At 38.0% G+C, this 16741-nt stretch overlaps 1 protein-coding gene across 15 annotated transcripts in view; it reads left to right on the top strand.

Annotated features, from left to right (window-relative positions):
• PFKFB1 (6-phosphofructo-2-kinase/fructose-2,6-biphosphatase 1) overlaps window positions 1-16741 on the top strand; it is a 99374-nt gene that overhangs the window by 4302 nt on the left and 78331 nt on the right. For 10 of the 15 annotated variants that reach the window (XM_060138591.1, XR_009538586.1, XR_009538585.1 and 7 more), the window contains one exon: window positions 180-355. The exons of the other annotated variants lie outside the window; for them this stretch is intronic. In XM_060138591.1, the coding sequence (XP_059994574.1) occupies window positions 259-355 (97 nt within the window). In that variant the 5' untranslated portion in view covers window positions 180-258. Of the gene's footprint in view, window positions 1-179; window positions 356-16741 lie in introns of those variants that run through there. 15 annotated transcript variants of the gene reach the window in all.

Below are 16741 nucleotides of genomic sequence, written 5' to 3'. Positions count from 1 at the left end.
GACCTCTGTCCAACCTCTCCTCTGCACCCAAGCCCCCACTGGTACATACAGGAGCAGAGGCAGACAAGTCAGGCAATGACTAGGAGACAGGAGAGGGGCTGGAGACAGGCTGCTAGAGAGCTCAGAACCCCAGCACACCTCCTTGTCCCAACTCTGTCCACCACCTGCTGTGACCACAGCAACAGAAGAGACAGCTAATAAGACAAAGTGAGGCCCGGTACCTTGAGGACAGTGGTGTCATTAGCTGCGACGCCTAGGATGTCTCGAGAGATGGGAGAACTCACCCAAACCAGATTGCAGAAGATCTGGATTCCACACAACGGTGGCAACAGCAGGCTGCAACGCAGGAGGGGCTGTAAGTGGGGTTTGCTTCCGTGGGCTTCAAGGTGGTGGTGGTAGAGTGGATGTAGAAGAGCAAAGGATATTCCCCCCAACCACCCCCACCCCAACCTGAAAGTTGGAATAGATGAGCAGCTGGATGAAATAGCTGTAGGATAGATAACAAGAGGCTAATGTCAAAAAGGTAGAGAAAGAAAGATAGAAAGAGAGAGATGAAGACAGAGAAAGAATGAGGATTATATAAAGACCATCATAATCAGAGGGATTTTTGACTAGGAATTTTTTTCTTTCTTCACCAGAGCTTGTTTGGAATACTTCTTATTGGAAATTTGATGTTTCTAGTTCAATGTTAGCCTAAATGTTTTATTTTGGCGACATCAGTGAAGTGTCTGGAAATTAGTACTGTCTGATAGTGCTTGGGTGAAATAAGGTGATGGTTCCTGGCATTGTTTCTCAGAGGACAGGTGATGGGTACACAACAGTACCGTATCATTGGTCGGTTTTGCTCCTCCCCTTTCTCAGGCCTCTTCTAATAAGCCTCTGACTGGGTTGGGAAAGGCTGGGTGTCCTGTCTCCTGCATTGCCTTCTTGGCACATATGGACACTTTTGCTGCTCTGGGGAGTTGAGGGAGAAGACATTCAGGGAAAGCCTGCTGGTGTAATGTTCACTTTGAAAATTTAAGAAAGAGCAGGTTCAAAGGGGAAGCAAACAAAACCTGTAAAATATATTTTTTAAGTAGACTATACCATTTCCAATAGATAACAGTGTACAGTTGTGGATCAAGGTGCTGCCAGCCCAAGAATGTTGGCCTGAGGAGCCATAAGGTGTGCAGAGATAAGACAGCTGTGGAGTGTGGGACCCAGACATCTCAAGGACCAACTGACCAAGCTTCCACTATGCTAATGCTAGAGGAGGTCCAGGCTCAGGGCTAGTGAGGGGAGGATCCAGGAAGATGTAGGATGTTAAATATACTATGTAGAATTGAGGCTGTGGATAGAGGGAGAGGGGTAAAAACCAACCTCCTGTTCTTCTTCCTCCTCCTCTCCACCAGCAGTTTCAATCTCTCATCTGGTGATCTAGGAGCCTGGATGAGACTGAGAATTACACCCCACCCTCACTCACCAAGCCACTCTGTCCTTTCTAAGGGGCTGTTGGGTTTAGCTGGCAAGCAGGCAAGCCACTCTCTGCATACCTGGGTCCTCCATTGTTAGGACCCTTATATTCCTGGGAACTCTGTCTTTCAGATTGGAGAAATAATAGATATAAATCACCTATTATAGTGTTTGTCATATAGAGGGTGCAAAATAAATATGTGCTCACTTTATTTGAGCCCGTCTTTCCTCAGCTGGAAGACAGAATTAATACCTACTTCCCCATGTTGTTGAGGTGATTCAGTGATTCGGACTGCCTAGCTTTGAGTCCCAGCTCTGCCACCTCCTGCCTCTGTGACCTTGGACAATTCTCTTAACTTACCTGTCCTTCCATTTCCTCACCCGTCAAAAGAAGTTAGTAATAGTGTTGTGAAGATTAGAGAACTAAAGCATATAAAATGCTTAGAAGAATGTCCGGTGCATAGTAAATACTCAATAAATCTTATTATTATTATGATTATTTAAACAAGAAGGTGGGTGTGTGGTCTTTTTGCCCATCATATCCCCAGCATCAAGCCCGAAGCCTGGCACATAGCAGATACTCAGTAAATGGTCGCTCTGTGCTACTTCCACTCTACCACTCACCATAGCCAAGCATGGGGCTCTGTGTATACAAGACAGTAACTCATTAGTGATTGACTGAATTATGTCAGACCGCAGATATAATAAACTTAGCTAGTGCCCTGGGCAATGTCTGCCTCACCTCCCTTGCTGAGGAGGCCAGGTTATTTACCCCAGAAAGATCTGAATTACCTCCTGCTCGGAGCATTCTCTCTAGAAGACCTGCCCACCCCCACAGTGGGCAGTGGGGGAGGGGATGCACACAATCACTTAATGATGGTTTTGAGGATTAAATGCATTAACGTGTGTAAAGTGCTTGAACAGCTGTGTATATTCATCTGTGACTTGGTTTTTCGCATTCAGTGTTATGTTTTTTTGTGCCATGTATAATATTGTTGCATGCAGTTGGTTTATTCTCCTTGCTGTGTAATATTACATTTTGTGAATATCCCATGATTTACTTATCCATCTTACTATTGATGTACCTTTAGGTAGTTTCGTTTTGGGTTATGAACAATTATGCAATGAGGATTTTTGTCCCCATAAATTTTGGAATCACTTTTTCAAGTTACACACACACACACACACACACACACACACACACACACACACACCTTTTGGGATTTTGATTGGAATTACAGTCAATCTGTATATCAATTTAAGGAGAATTAACATTTTGTGATATCGAGTCTTCTGTAAACATGGTGTGCCTCTCTATTTAGACTTTTTCGATGTTATTTGAGTGAAGTTTTATAAGTTAAAAGGGCTTATACATCAGTATAAGACTTTTTTTGCTTATTTTTGTTGCTATTGTATACCTTTTTAGAAAATTACATTTTATACCAATTTATTGCTAATGAGTACAAACATAATTGTGGTTTTTTCGTATATTGCATTTGCAACTAGCAAACCTGATAAACTTTCTTATTAATTTTGATAATTTATATGTAAATGACAGTTTTCTTTTTTCCCTTCCAATCCTTATTTTTTAAAATCTCTTTTCTTATATTACTGCACTGCTAGGACCTCCTACCTTTGATACATGCGCACCAACGTCGAATAGAAATGTTAGTATTGTGCATGTTTATGTTGAACCTAATTTTAAAGGTAATGCTTTTAAAGTTTCACCATTGAGTAAGTTTGCTATAATTTTTTTTGTAGATACCATTAACAGGTTAAGAAAGTTCCAGTTTGTTCTTAGTTTGCCAATAGGACTTTTTTTTACTCCTATCTACTTTATTTACTATTATTATTAGCCAATAATAATTATTTAACAAAAGATTTACCTTCTTAGCAATTTTTAATGTGTACAATATTATTAACTGTAGGCACTATGCTGTACAGTAGATTTCTAAGATGTATTTTTCTTGCAAAAACAAAACTTTGTACCATTTGACTAATACCTTCTCATTTCCCCTGCCCCATCCTAGCCCTTAGCAACCGCCATTCTATTTTTTGCTTTTATGAGTTTGACATTTTTAGATCCTAAACATATGTGGTATCAAGCAGTATTTTTCATTCTGTTCTTGGTTTACATCACTTAGTATAATATTCTCCAGTTTCATCCATGGTGTTGCAAATGGCAGGATTTCTTTCTTTTTAAAGCCTGAATAATATTCCATTACATATATGCATGTATATGTACATTTCCTTTATCCATTCATTCACCAGTGGGCACTTAGGTTACTTCCATATCTTGACCATTGTGAATAATGCTGCTGTGAATATGAGAGTGTAGGTATCTCTCTGAGATACTGATTTCAATTTCTTTGGATATATACCCAGAAAGGAGATTGCTGGATCACATAGTAGTTCTCTTTTTAACATTTGGAGGATTCACCATACTGCTTTCCATAGCAACACCGATTAACATTCCCACCAACAATGTATGAGGTTTCCCTTTATTTCCACATCCTTGTCAACAGTTGTATTTCATTTTTTTAGGATAGCCATCCTAACTAGTGTAAGATGATATCTCACTGTGGTTTTGATTTGCATTTCCTTGATAATTGATGATGTTGAACATCTTTTCATATACCTGTTGTCCATCTGTATGTCTTCCTTATAGAAATATCTATTCAGGCTCTTGCCCATTTTTAAAGTAGGTATTTGGTTTTTTGGCTGTTGGGTTGTAGTATTTCCCTATATATTTTGGATATTAACTCTTTATCAGATATAAGGTTTGCAAACATTTTCTACCATTCCACAGGTTGGCTTTCATTTTGTTGTTTCCTCTGCTATACAGAAGTTTTTAATTTTATGTAGTCTTACTTATATATTAGGATATTTTAAAGATGAGTAAATGTTGAATTTTATAAACATGCCTTCTGTATCCACTGAGATGACAGGTTGATTTTCTATTTTAATCTGTTAATGTGAATTACATTAGAGGTTTTTCTTGTTTGGAATTTATCTTGCAATCCTAGGATAAATAAAAACTGCTGGATTTAGTTCATTAATATTTTGTTCAGGAATTTGGCATTTTGTTTATGAATGAGAGTGACCTGTACATTTTCCATTCTCATAGTTCCAGGTCCCTGTTTGACTTTTGTGTCATAAAATGAAGTGGGAACTATTTCCTTTCATTCTATTTTCTCACAGAGTTTGTCCAAGGAACTATTCGTTCTTTAAATATTTAGCACAACTTCCAGGTAAAAATATCCGGGCTTGGTGTCTTCTTTGTAAGAAAAATTTTAATGGATACAGCCTTTTAAATAGCTATAGAATCATTCCAGTTTGCTATTTCTTCTTGTCAGTGTTGTTAAATTACGGTTTTCTAGGAATTTTTCTATTTCATGTCATTTTTCAAATTTATTTGCATAAACTTCTTATCTCCATATTTTTAAAAATCTCTGTTGCATTTATATCCTCTTAACCTTGTTTATTTGTACCTTCTCTTTCTTCCTCTTGATCAATCTTGCCAAAAGTTTGTCACTTTTATAAGTTTTTTAAAATAGTCAACTTTTGGCTTTCTGATTCTTTCTGTGATGTCCTTTACTTTTTATTTAGCTATTTTCCTTATCATTATTCTTTTCTTTTCACTTTACTTGGATTTATTCTGTTGTTCTTTTTTTAATTTCTCGAGTTGGATGCACAGCTTATTAATTTTCAGACTTTCTTCCTTTTGAATATAAGCATCTGATTGTATAATTGGCCTACTAAACAGGGCTGATATTCCACAGATGCACAATTGTATGGACATATGAATTTTAAAACTATTTCCAGACCATTTGGTAAATACGCACTGCTCCAGGCTTTCTTAGTTTCTCCATCACTTACCCAGTAGCCCTGGCCACCTCAGTCCCTTTCCCAGGACTGCTAAGACCTACAGATTATCATCCAGCAACTAAAGGGTTAATGCCTAACACAGAAGGAGGCCTCTACCAATTGGTGCCAAGCCCTTGGGCCAGCTTCTGTTTTGACAGATCAGTGCCCTTGCCATTTCCAATTTAATTCCATTCTCCTTAGAGAACAAACTTTGTAAGATTTCAATTGTTTGAAATCTATCGAGATTTGCTTTATGGACAAACGTGTGATAATTTTTGGTAAAAATTCCATGAGAACTTGAAAAAAATGCACATTTTACAACTGGGTTCAGAGTACTATATACTTCAATTAAGTCATCTTTGTTAATCTGGCTCAAATGCTCTATATTCTTCCAGAATGTTGTCTGCTTGTTGATATGGAAAATTTGTTAATGTCTCCTTGTAACTATGTCAATTTTTAAAAAAATCTTTATTGGGGTATAATTGCTTTACAATGCTGTGTTAGTTTCTGCTTTATAACAAGTGAATCAGTTATACATATAAATATGTTCCCATATCTCTTCACTCTTGCATCTCCCTCCCTCCCACCCTCCCTATCCCATCCCTCCAGGCGGTCACAAAGCACCATGCTTCCCACTAGCTATCTACCTTAAGTTTGTTAGTGTATAAATGTCCATGCCTCTCTCTCGCCCTGTCACAGCTCACCCTTCCCCCTCCCCATATCCTCAAATCCGTTCTCCAGTAGGTCTGTGTCTTTATCCCTGTCTTACCCCTAGGTTCTTCATGACATTATTTTTTCTTAAATTCCATATATATGTGTTAGCATATGGTATTTGTCTTTTTCTTTCTGACTTACTTCACTCTGTATGACAAACTCTAGGTCTATCCACCTCATTACAAATAGCTCAATTTTGTTTCTTTTTATGGCTGAGTAATATTCCATTGTATATATGTGTCACATCTTCTTTATCCATTCATCCGATGATGGGCACTTAGGTTGTTTCCATCTCCAAGCTATTATAAATAGAGCTGAAATGAACATTTTGGTACATGACTCTTTTTGAATTATGGTTTTCTCAGGGTATATGTCCAATAGTGGGATTGCTGGGTCATATGGTAGTTCTATTTGTAGTTTTTTAAGGAACCTCCATACTGTTCTCCATAGTGGCTGTACCAATTCACATTCCCACCAGCAGTGCTAGAGTGTTCCCTTTTCTCCATACCCTCTCCACCATTTATTGTTTCTAGATTTTTTGATGATGGCCATTCTGACTGGTGTGAGATGATATCTCATTGTAGTTTTGATTTTCATTTCTCTAATGATTAATGATGTTGAGCATTCTTTCATGTGTTTGTTGGCAGTCTGTATATCTTCTTTGGAGAAATGTCTATTTAGGTCTTCTGCCCATTTTGACTGGGTTGTATTTTTTTGTTATTGAGCTGCATGAACCGTTTGTAAATTTTGGAAATTAATCCTTTGTCAGTTGCTTCATAAGCAAATATTTTCTCCCATTCTGAGAGTTGTCTTTTGATCTTGTTTATGGTTTCCTTTGCTGTGCAAAAGCTTTGAAGTTTCATTAGGTCCCATTTGTTTATTTTTGTTTTTATTTCCATTTCTCTAGGAGGTGGGTCAAAAAGGATCTTGCTGTGATTTATGTCATAGAGTGTTCTGCCTATGTTTTCCTCTAAGAGTTTGATAGTTTCTGGCCTTACATTTAGGTCTTTAATCCATTTTAAGCTTATTTTTGTGTATGGTGTTAGGGAGTGATTTAATCTCATACTTTTACATGTACCTGTCCAGTTATCCCAGCACCACTTATTGAAGAGGCTGTCCTTTCTCCACTGTACATTCCTTCCTCCTTTATCAAAGAAAAGGTGATCATATGTGCGTGGGTTTATCTCTGGGCTTTCTATCCTGTTCCACTGATCTATCTTTCTGTTTTTGTGCCAGTACCATACTGTCTTGATTACTGTAGCTTTGTAGTATAGTCTGAAGTCAGGGAGCCTGATTCCTCCAGCTCTGTTTTTCGTTCTCAAGATTGCTTTGGCTATTCGGGGTCTTTTGTGTTTCCATACAAATTGTGAAATTTTTTGTTCTAGTTCTGTGAAAAATGCCAGTGGTAGTTTGATAGGGATTGCATTGAATCTGTAGATTGCTTTGGGTAGTAGAGTCATTTTCACAATGTTGATTCTTCCAATCCAAGAACATGGTATATCTCTCCATCTATTTGTATCATCTTAAATTTCTTTCATCAGTGTCTTATAATTTTCTACGTGCAGGTCTTTTGTCTCCTTAGGTAGGTTTATTCCTAGATATTTTATTCTTTTTGTTGCAATGGTAAATGGGAGTGTTTTCTTGATTTCCCTTTCAGATTTTTCATCATTAGTGTATAGGAATGCCAGAGATTTCTGTGCATTCATTTTGTATCCTGCTATTTTACCAAATTCATTGATTAGCTCTAGTAGTTTTCTGGTAGCATCTTTAGGATTCTCTATATATAGTATCATGTCATCTGCAAACAGTGACAGCTTTACTTCTTCTTTTCCAATTTGGATTCCTTTTATTTCCTTTTCTTCTCTGATTGCTGGGCTAAAACTTCCAAAACAATGTTGAATAATAGTGGTGAGAGTGGGCAACCTTGTCTTGTTCCTGATCTTAGTGGAAATGCTTTCAGTTTTTCACCTTTGAGGATGATGTTGGCTGTGGGTTTGCCATATATGGCCTTTATTATGTTGAGGAAAGTTCCCTCTATGCCTACTTTCTGAAGGGTTTTTATCATAAATGGGTGTTGAATTTTGTCAAAAGCTTTCCCTGTATCTATTAAGATGATCATATGGTTTTTCTCCTTCAATTTGTTAATATGGTTTATCACATTGATAGATTTGCGTATATTGAAGAATCCTTGCATTCCTGGAATAAACCCCACTTGATCATGGTGTATGATCCTTTTAATGTGCTGTTGGATTCTGTTTGCTAGTATTTTGTTGAGGATTTTTGCATCTATGTTCATCAGTGATATTGGTCTGTAGTTTTCTTTCTTTGCGACGTCTTTGTCTGGTTTTGGTATCAAGGTGATGGTGGCCTTGCAGAAGGAATTTGGGAGTGTTCCTCCCTCTGCTATATTTTGGAAGAGTTTGAGAAGGATAGGTGTTAGCTCTTCTCTAAATGTTTGATAGAATTCACCTGTGAAGCCATCTGGTCCTGGGCATTTGTTGGTTGGAAGATTTTTAATCACAGTTTCAATTTCAGTGCTTGTGATTGGTCTGTTCATATTTTCTATTTCTTCCTGATTCAGTATTGGCAGGTTGTGCATTTCTAAGAATTTGTCCATTTCTTCCAGGTTGTCCATTTTATCAGCATATAGTTGCTTGTAGTAATCTCTCATGATCTTTTGTATTTCTGCAGTGTCAGTTGTTACTTCTCCTTTTTAATTTATAATTCTATTGATTTGAGTCTTCTTCCTTTTTTTCTTGATAGTCTGGATAATGGTTTATCTCTTTTGTTTATCTTCTCAAAGAACCAGCTTTTAGTTTTATTGATCTTTGCTATCGTTTCCTTCATTTCTTTTTCATTTATTTCTGATATGATTTTTATGAATTCTTTCCTTCTGCTGACTTTGGGGTTTTTTTGTTCTTCTTTCTCTAATTGCTTTAGGTGCAAGGTTAGGTTGTTTATTCGAGATGTTTCCTGTTTCTTAAGGTAGGCTTGTATTGCTATAAACTTCCCTCCTAGAACTGCTTTTTTTTTTTTTTTTTTTTGCAGTATGCAGTCCTCTCACTGCTGTGGCCTCTCCTGTTGCACAGTACAGGCTCTGGACACGCAAGCTCAGTGGCCATGGCTCGCGGGTCTAGCCGCTCCGCGGCATGTGAGATCTTCCCAAACCAGGGCACGAACCCGTATTCCCCTGCATCGGCAGGCGGACTCTCAACCACTGTGCCTCCAGGGAAGCCCTCTTAGAACTGCTTTTGATGAATCCCATAGGTTTTGGGTCATCGTGTCTCCATTGTCCTTTGTTTCTAGGTATTTTTTGATTTACTCTTTGATTTCTTCAGTGATCACTTCGTTATTAAGTGGTGTATTGTTTAGCTTCCATGTGTTTGTATTTTTTACAGATCTTTTCCTGTAATTGATATCTAGTCTCATAGCATTGTGGTCGTAAAAGATACTTGATACAATTTCAATTTTCTTAAATTTACCAAGGCTTGATTTGTGACCCAAGATATGATCTATCCTGGAGAATGTTCCATGAGCATTTGAGAAAAATGTGTATTCTGTTGTTTTTGGATGGAATGTCCTATAAATATCAATTAAGTCCATCTTGTTTAAGGTATCATTTAAAGCTTGTGTTTCCTTATTTATTTTCATTTTGCATGATCTGTCCATGGGTGAAAGTGGGGTGTTAAAGTCCCCTACTATGAATGTGTTACTGTCAATTGCCCCTTTTATGGCTGTTAGTATTTGCCTTATGTATTGAGGTGCTCCTATGTTGGGTGCATACATATTTACAGTTGTTATATCTTGTTCTTGGATCGATCCCTTGATCATTATGTAGTGTCCTTCTTTGTCTCTTCTAATAGTCTTTATTTTAAAGTATTGTGTCTGATATGAGAATTGCTTCTCCAGCTTTCTTTTGGTTTCCATTTGCATGGAATATCTTTTTCCATCCCCTTACTTGCAGTCTGTATGTGTCTCTAGGTCTGAAGTGGGTCTCTTGTAGACAGCATATATATGGGTCTTGTTTTTGTATCCATTCAGCCAATCTATGTCTTTTGGTGGGAGCATTTAGTGCATTTACATTTAAGGTAATTATCGATATGTATGTTCCTATTCCCATTTCCTAAATTGTTTTCGGTTCATTATTGTAGGTCTTTTCCGTCTCTTGTGTTTCTTGCCTGGAGAAGTTCCTTTAGCATTTGTTGTAAAGCTGGTTTAGTGGTGCTGAACTCTCTCATGTTTTGCTTGTCTGTAAACGTTTTAATTTCTCCACCAAATCTGAATGAGATCCTTGCTGGGTAGAGTAATCTTGGTTGCAGGTTTTTCTCCTTCATCACTTTCAGTATGTCTTGCCACTCCCTTCTGTCTTGCAGAGTTTCTGCTGAGCAATCAGCTGTTAACCTTATGGGGATTCCCTTGTGTGTTATTTGTTGTTTTTCCCTTGCTGCTTTTAATATGCTTTCTTTGTATTTAATTTTTGACAGTTTGATTAATACGTGTCTTGGCGTATTTCTCCTTGGATATATCCTGTATGGGACTCTCTGTGCTTCCTGGACTGGATTAACTATTTCCTTTCCCATATTAGGGAAGTTTTCAACTATAATCTCTCCAAATATTTCCTCAGTCCCTTTCTTTTTCTCTTCTTCTTCTGGAACCCCTATAATTCGAATGTTGGTGTGTTTAGTGTTGTCCCAGAGGTCTCTGAGACTGTCCTCAGTTCTTTTCATTCTTTTTTCTTTATTCTGCTCTGCAGTAGCTATTTCCACTATTTTATCTTCCAGGTCACTTATCCATTCTTCTGCCTCAGTTATTCTGCTATTGATCCCATCTAGAGTATTTTTCGTTTCATTTATTGTGTTGTTCATCATTGTTTGTTTCATGTTTAGTTCTTCTAGGTACTTGTTAAATGTTTCTTGCATTTTGTCTATTCTATTTCCAAGATTTTGGATCATCTTTACTATCATTATTCTGAATTCTTTTTCAGGTAGACTGCCTATTTCCTCTTCATTTGTTAGGTCTGGTGCGTTTTTATATTGCTCCTTCATCTGCTGCGTGTTTTTTGTCTTCTCATTTTGCTTATCTTACTGTGTTTGGGGTCTCCTTTTTGCAGGCTGCAGGTTCGTAGTTTCTGTTGTTTTTGATGTCTGTCCCCAGTGGCTAAGGTTGGTTCAGTGTTTTGTGTAGGCTTCCTGGTGGAGGAGACTAGTGCCTGTGTTCTGGTGGATGAGGCTGTTTCTTGTCTCTCTGGTGGGCAGGTCCACGTCTGGTGGTATGTTTTGGGGTGTCTGTGGATTTATTATGATTTTAGGCAACCTCTCTGGTACTGGGTGGGGTGTGTTCCTGTCTTTCTAGTTGTTTGTCATAGACTGTCCAGCACTGTAGCTTGCTGGTCGTTGAGTGAAGTTGGGTGCTGGCGTTGAGATGGAGATCTCTGGGAGATTTTTGCCGTTTGATATTATGTGGAGCTGGGATGTGTTTTGTGGACCAGTGTTCTGAAGTTGGCTCTCCCACCTCAGAGGCACAGCACTGACCCCTGGCTGCAGTACCAAGAGCCTTTCATCCACAAGGCTCAGAATAAAAGGGAGAAAAAGTAGAGAGAAAGAATTAGTAGAAGTAGGAAGAAAGAAAGAAAGAAAGAAAGAAAGAAAGAAAGAAAGAAAGAAAGAAAGGTAGGAAGGAAGGAAAGAAGAAAGAAAGAAAGAAAGAAGAAAAGAAGGAGAGAAGGAAAGAAGGAAAGAAAGAAAGAAAGGAGGGAGGGAGGGAGGGAGGGACAGTGGGAGGAAGGAAGGAGGGAAGGAAGTAGGGAAGGAAGGAAAAAAGAAAGAAAGAAAGAAGATAAAGTAAAATAAAATAAAGTAAATTATAATAAAGTTATTAAATTTAAAAATAATTATTAAGAAAAAAATTAAAAAAAAACGGACGGATAGAACCTTAGGACAAATGGTGGAAGCAAAGCTATACAGACAAAATCTCACACAGAAGTATACACATACAGACTCACAAAAAGAGGAAAAGGGGAAAAAATCATAAATCTTGCTCTCAAAGTCCACCACCTCAATTTGGGATGTTTTGTTGTCTACAGGAGGAAAGGAAGGAAGGAAGGAAGGAAGGAAGGAAAGGAAGAAAGAAAGAAAGAAAGAAAGAAAGAAAGAAAGAAAGAAAGAAAGAAAGAAAGAAAGAAAGAAAGAAAGAAAGGAAATAAAGTAAAATAAAGTTATTAAAATTAATTATTAAGAAAAAACATTTTTAAAAAAACGGACAGATAGAACCCTAGGGCAAATGGTGGAAGCAAAGCTATACAGACAAAATCTCACACAGAAGCACACACACTCACAAAAAGAGTAAAAGGGGAAAAAATCATAGATCTTGCTCTCAAAGTCCACCTCCTCAATTTGGGATGATTCGTTGTCTATTCAGGTATTCCACAGTTGCAGGGTACATCAAGTTGATTGTGGAGCTTTAATCCGCTGCTTCTGAGGCTGCTGGGAGAGATTTCCCTTTCTCTTCTTTGTTCTCACAGCTCCCAGGGGCTCAGCTTTGGATTTGGCCCTGCCTTTGCGTTTAGGTCGCTGGAGGGCTTCTGTTTTTTGCTCAGACAGGACGGGGTTAAAGGAGCTGCTGATTCGGGGGCTCTGGCTCACTCAGGCTAGGGGGAGGGAGGGGCGCGGTGTGCAGGGCAAGCCTGCGGCGGCAGAGGCGGGCATGACGTTGCACCAGCCTGAGGCCCGCTGTGCGTTCTCCCGGGGAAGTTGTCCCTGGATCCCAGGAACCTGGCAGTGACAGGCTGCACAGGCTCCCTGGAAGAGGGGTGTGGATAGTGACCTGTGCTCGCACACAGGCCCCTTGGTGGCGGCAGCATCAGCCTTAGCGTCTCCCGCCCGTCTCTGGGGTCCGCGCTTTTAGCCATGGGTCGCGCCCATCTCTGGAGTTCCTTTAAGCAGCGCTTTTAATCCCCTCTCCTCACGCACCAGGAAACAAAGAGGGAAGAAAAAGTCTCTTGTCTCTTCGGCAGCTCCAGACCTTTTCCCAGACTCCCTCCCGGCTACCAGTGGTGCACTAACCCCTCCAGGCTGTGTTCACGCAGCCAACCCCAGTCCTTTCCCTGCGCTCCGACCAAAGTCCGAGCCTCAGCTCGCAGCCCTGCCCACCCCGGCTGGTAAGCAGACAAGCCTCTCGGGCTGGTGAGTGCCGGTCGGCACTGATCCTCTGTGCGGGAATCTCTCCGCTTTGCCCTCCGCACCCCTGTTGCTGTGCTCTTCTCCGCGGCCTCGAAGCTCCCCCCTCCACCACCCGCAGTCTCTGCCTGCGAAGGGGCTTCCTAGTGTGTGGAAACCTTTCCTCCTTCACAGCTCCCTCCCACTGGTGCCGGTCCCGTCCCTATTCTTTTGTCTCTGTTTTTTCTTTTGCCCTACCCAGGTACGTGGGGAGTTTTTTTGCCTTTTGGGAGGTCTGAGGTCTTCTGCCACTATGCAGTAGGTGTTCTGTAGGAGTTGTTCTACGTGTAGATTTATTTCTGGTGTATCTGTTGGGAGGAAGGTGATCTCTGCGTCTTACTCTTCCGCCATCTTCCCCTGACCTATGTCAATTTTGAAGCTTTGTAAATAGTTCCAAATTTAGAATTGCTATATATTTCTGGTATATTGAATATTTATCAATGTGTAAGGAAATTATTTCTGGTAATCTAGTATCATTTTGTCCTACAATTTTTTTCCTGATATTAATATATATGTATATATATTTGCTTTATTTAGCTTTATATTTGCCTGGTATATCTTTCTTACACTTTTTAAAAATGGTTTTAACCATTTTTATTGAAGTAAGTTAATTTACAATGTTGTGTTAGTTTTAGTTTCAACTGTACAGCAAAGTGATTCAGCGTATGTATTCTTTTTCAGATTCTTTTCCATTATAGGTTATTACAAGATATTGAATATAGTTCCCTGTGCTATACAGTAGGCCCTTGTTGTTTATCTGTTTTATATATGTTTGTATATGTTAATCCCAAACTCCTAATTTATCTCTCCCCCTCACCCCTGCTATCCCCTTTGGTAACCATGTTTGTTTTCTATGTTTGTGCGTCTATTTCTGTTTTGTAAATAATTCATTTGTATCATTTTTAAGATTCCACTTATAAGTGATATCATATGATATTTGTCTTTCTCTGTCTGACTTACTTCACTTAACATGATAATCTCTAAGTTTATCCATGTTGCTGCAAATGGCATTATTTCATTCTTTTCTATGGCAGAGTAATATTCGATTGTATATATGTACCACATCTTCTTTATTCATTCATCTGCTGATGGACATTTAGGTTGCTTCCATGTCTTGGCTATTGTAAATAGTGTTGCTATGAACATTGGAATGCATGTATATTTTCAAATTAGATTTTTCTCTGGATATATGCCCAAGAGTGGGATTACAGGATGATATGGTAACTCTATTTTTAACTTTGTAAAGAACCTCCATACTGTTCTCCACAGTAGTTGCACCAATTTACATTCCCACCAACAGTATAGGAGGTTTCCTTTTTCTCCATATCCTCTCCAGCATTTATTATGTGTAGACTTTTTAATGATGGCCATTCTGATTGGTATAAGAAAAATGTTTTTGATAGAGATGTAATTCACATACCATAAAACTCACCATTTTAAAGTGTACAACTTATTGGTTTTTAGTATATTTGCATGGTTGTATAACCATCATTACTAATTCCAGAACATTTCATCACCCCCCAAAGAAACCCCATACCCTTTAGTGTCGTTCCAGATTCCCCTCTCCCCTCAGTCACTGGCAGCCACTAAAATCTACTTATTGTTTCCATAGTTTTGCCTATTCTGGACATTTCACATTAATGGAATCATACAATATGTGGCATTTTGTATCTGGCTTCTTCCATTGGGCATAACATTTTCAAAGTTAACCTATGTTGTAGCATGTGTAGATACTTCATTCCTTTATATAGCTGAATAATATTGCATTATATAGATACACCACATTTTGTTTACCCATTCATGAATTGATGGAAATTTGGTTTGTTTCTGTTTTGGCTATTATGAGTAATGCTGTCATGAACATTCTTTCACAAGTTTTTTTGTGCACATATGTTTTCATTTCTCTTGAATATATACCTAGGAGTGGAAATGCTGAGTCCTCTGGTAATTCTATCTATAATGTTTTGAGGAACTGCTAAACTGGTTTTCAAAGTGGCTTCACATTTTACATTCCCAAAAGCAACATATGAGCATTCTAATTTCTCTATATCCTCACTAACATTTTTAAAATTATAGCCATCCTAAGTGTGTATGAAATGATATATCACTGAGTCCCATTTGCATTTTATTAATGCCTAATGATGTTGAGCATCTTTTCATGTACTTATTGGCCATTTGTATATCTTCTTTGGAGAAAAGTCTATTCAGATTCTTTGCTCGTTTTTAAACTGGGTTATTTGTCTTTTTATTTGGGTTGATTTTTCCTTTTTGTATTCTGGGAACTAGACTCTTGTCAAATATATGGTTTGCAAATATTTATTCCCATTCTGTGAGCTATCTTTTCACTTTCTTGAGAGTGTCTTTTGAAGCACAAAAGTTCTTAATTTTAATGAAGTCCAATTTACTTATTTTTTCTATTGTTGTTTGTGTTAGGTGTCATGTCCCTGAAGCCATTGTCTAATCCAAGGTCACAAAAATTTATGCCTAGGTTTTCTTCTTCTAAGACTTTTATAGTTTTAGCTCTTACATTTAGGTCTTTGACTCATTTTGAGTTAATTTTTGCATATGATGTGAGGTAGGAGTCCAACTGCATTCTCTGCATGTGGATATTCAGTTGTTCCAGCACCATTTGTTGAAACGACTTCTTTCTACCACTGACTTGTTTTGGCAGCCTTGATGAAAATCAGTTGACCATAAGTTACAGAGTTTATGTCTGAGTTTTCAGTCCTGTTTCAATGGTTTATATATATATAAGGTTTATAGATATATATAAGGATATATATATATATCCTTATGCCAGTACAACACTGTCTTTATTACTATAGTTTTTTTAAATTAAGTTTTGAAATTGGGAAATGTGAGTCCTCCAACTTTGTTCTTCTTTTTCAGGATGATTTTGGCTCTTCTAGGCCCCTTGAATTTCCATGTGAACTTTAGGATCAACTTTTCAATTTCTGCAAAGAAGTCAGCTGAGATTTTGATAGGGCTGTGTTGAATCTGTAGACCAATTAGAGAATACTGACACCTTAACATTATTAAGTCTTAGGTCCATGAACATGAGTTGTTGTTCCATTTATTTAGGTCCTCTTTAATTTCAACAGTGTAAGTTTTCAGAGTATAAGTTTTGCATTGCTTTTAAGTATTCCTAAGTATTTTTGATGCTATTGTAAATTGAATTGTTTTTATTAATTTCATTTTGCTTGTTCTTGCTTCTTTATGGAAATATAATTTTTTATATATTGATCATGTATCCTGCAACATTGCTGAACTCATTTATTAGTACTAGTAGATTTTTAGTGGATTTCTTGGAATTTTCTACATGTAAGATCATGTCATCTGCAAAGAAAGATAGTTTAATTTCTTTTCTTTTTAATTTTATTTATTTAACATCTTTACATATACAAATATCCCCATATCTCCTCCGTCTTGTGTCTCCCTCCACAATCTGGAGGCCTTTTATTTCTTTTTGCCTAATTACCCTCACTAAAACCTCT

This window comes from Lagenorhynchus albirostris, chromosome X (genome assembly GCF_949774975.1).
Source record: "Lagenorhynchus albirostris chromosome X, mLagAlb1.1, whole genome shotgun sequence".
Taxonomy (NCBI): Eukaryota; Metazoa; Chordata; class Mammalia; order Artiodactyla; family Delphinidae; genus Lagenorhynchus; species Lagenorhynchus albirostris.
Note: the sequence above shows the minus strand (reverse complement) of the source record. Positions and strands in the feature narration are given on the sequence as shown.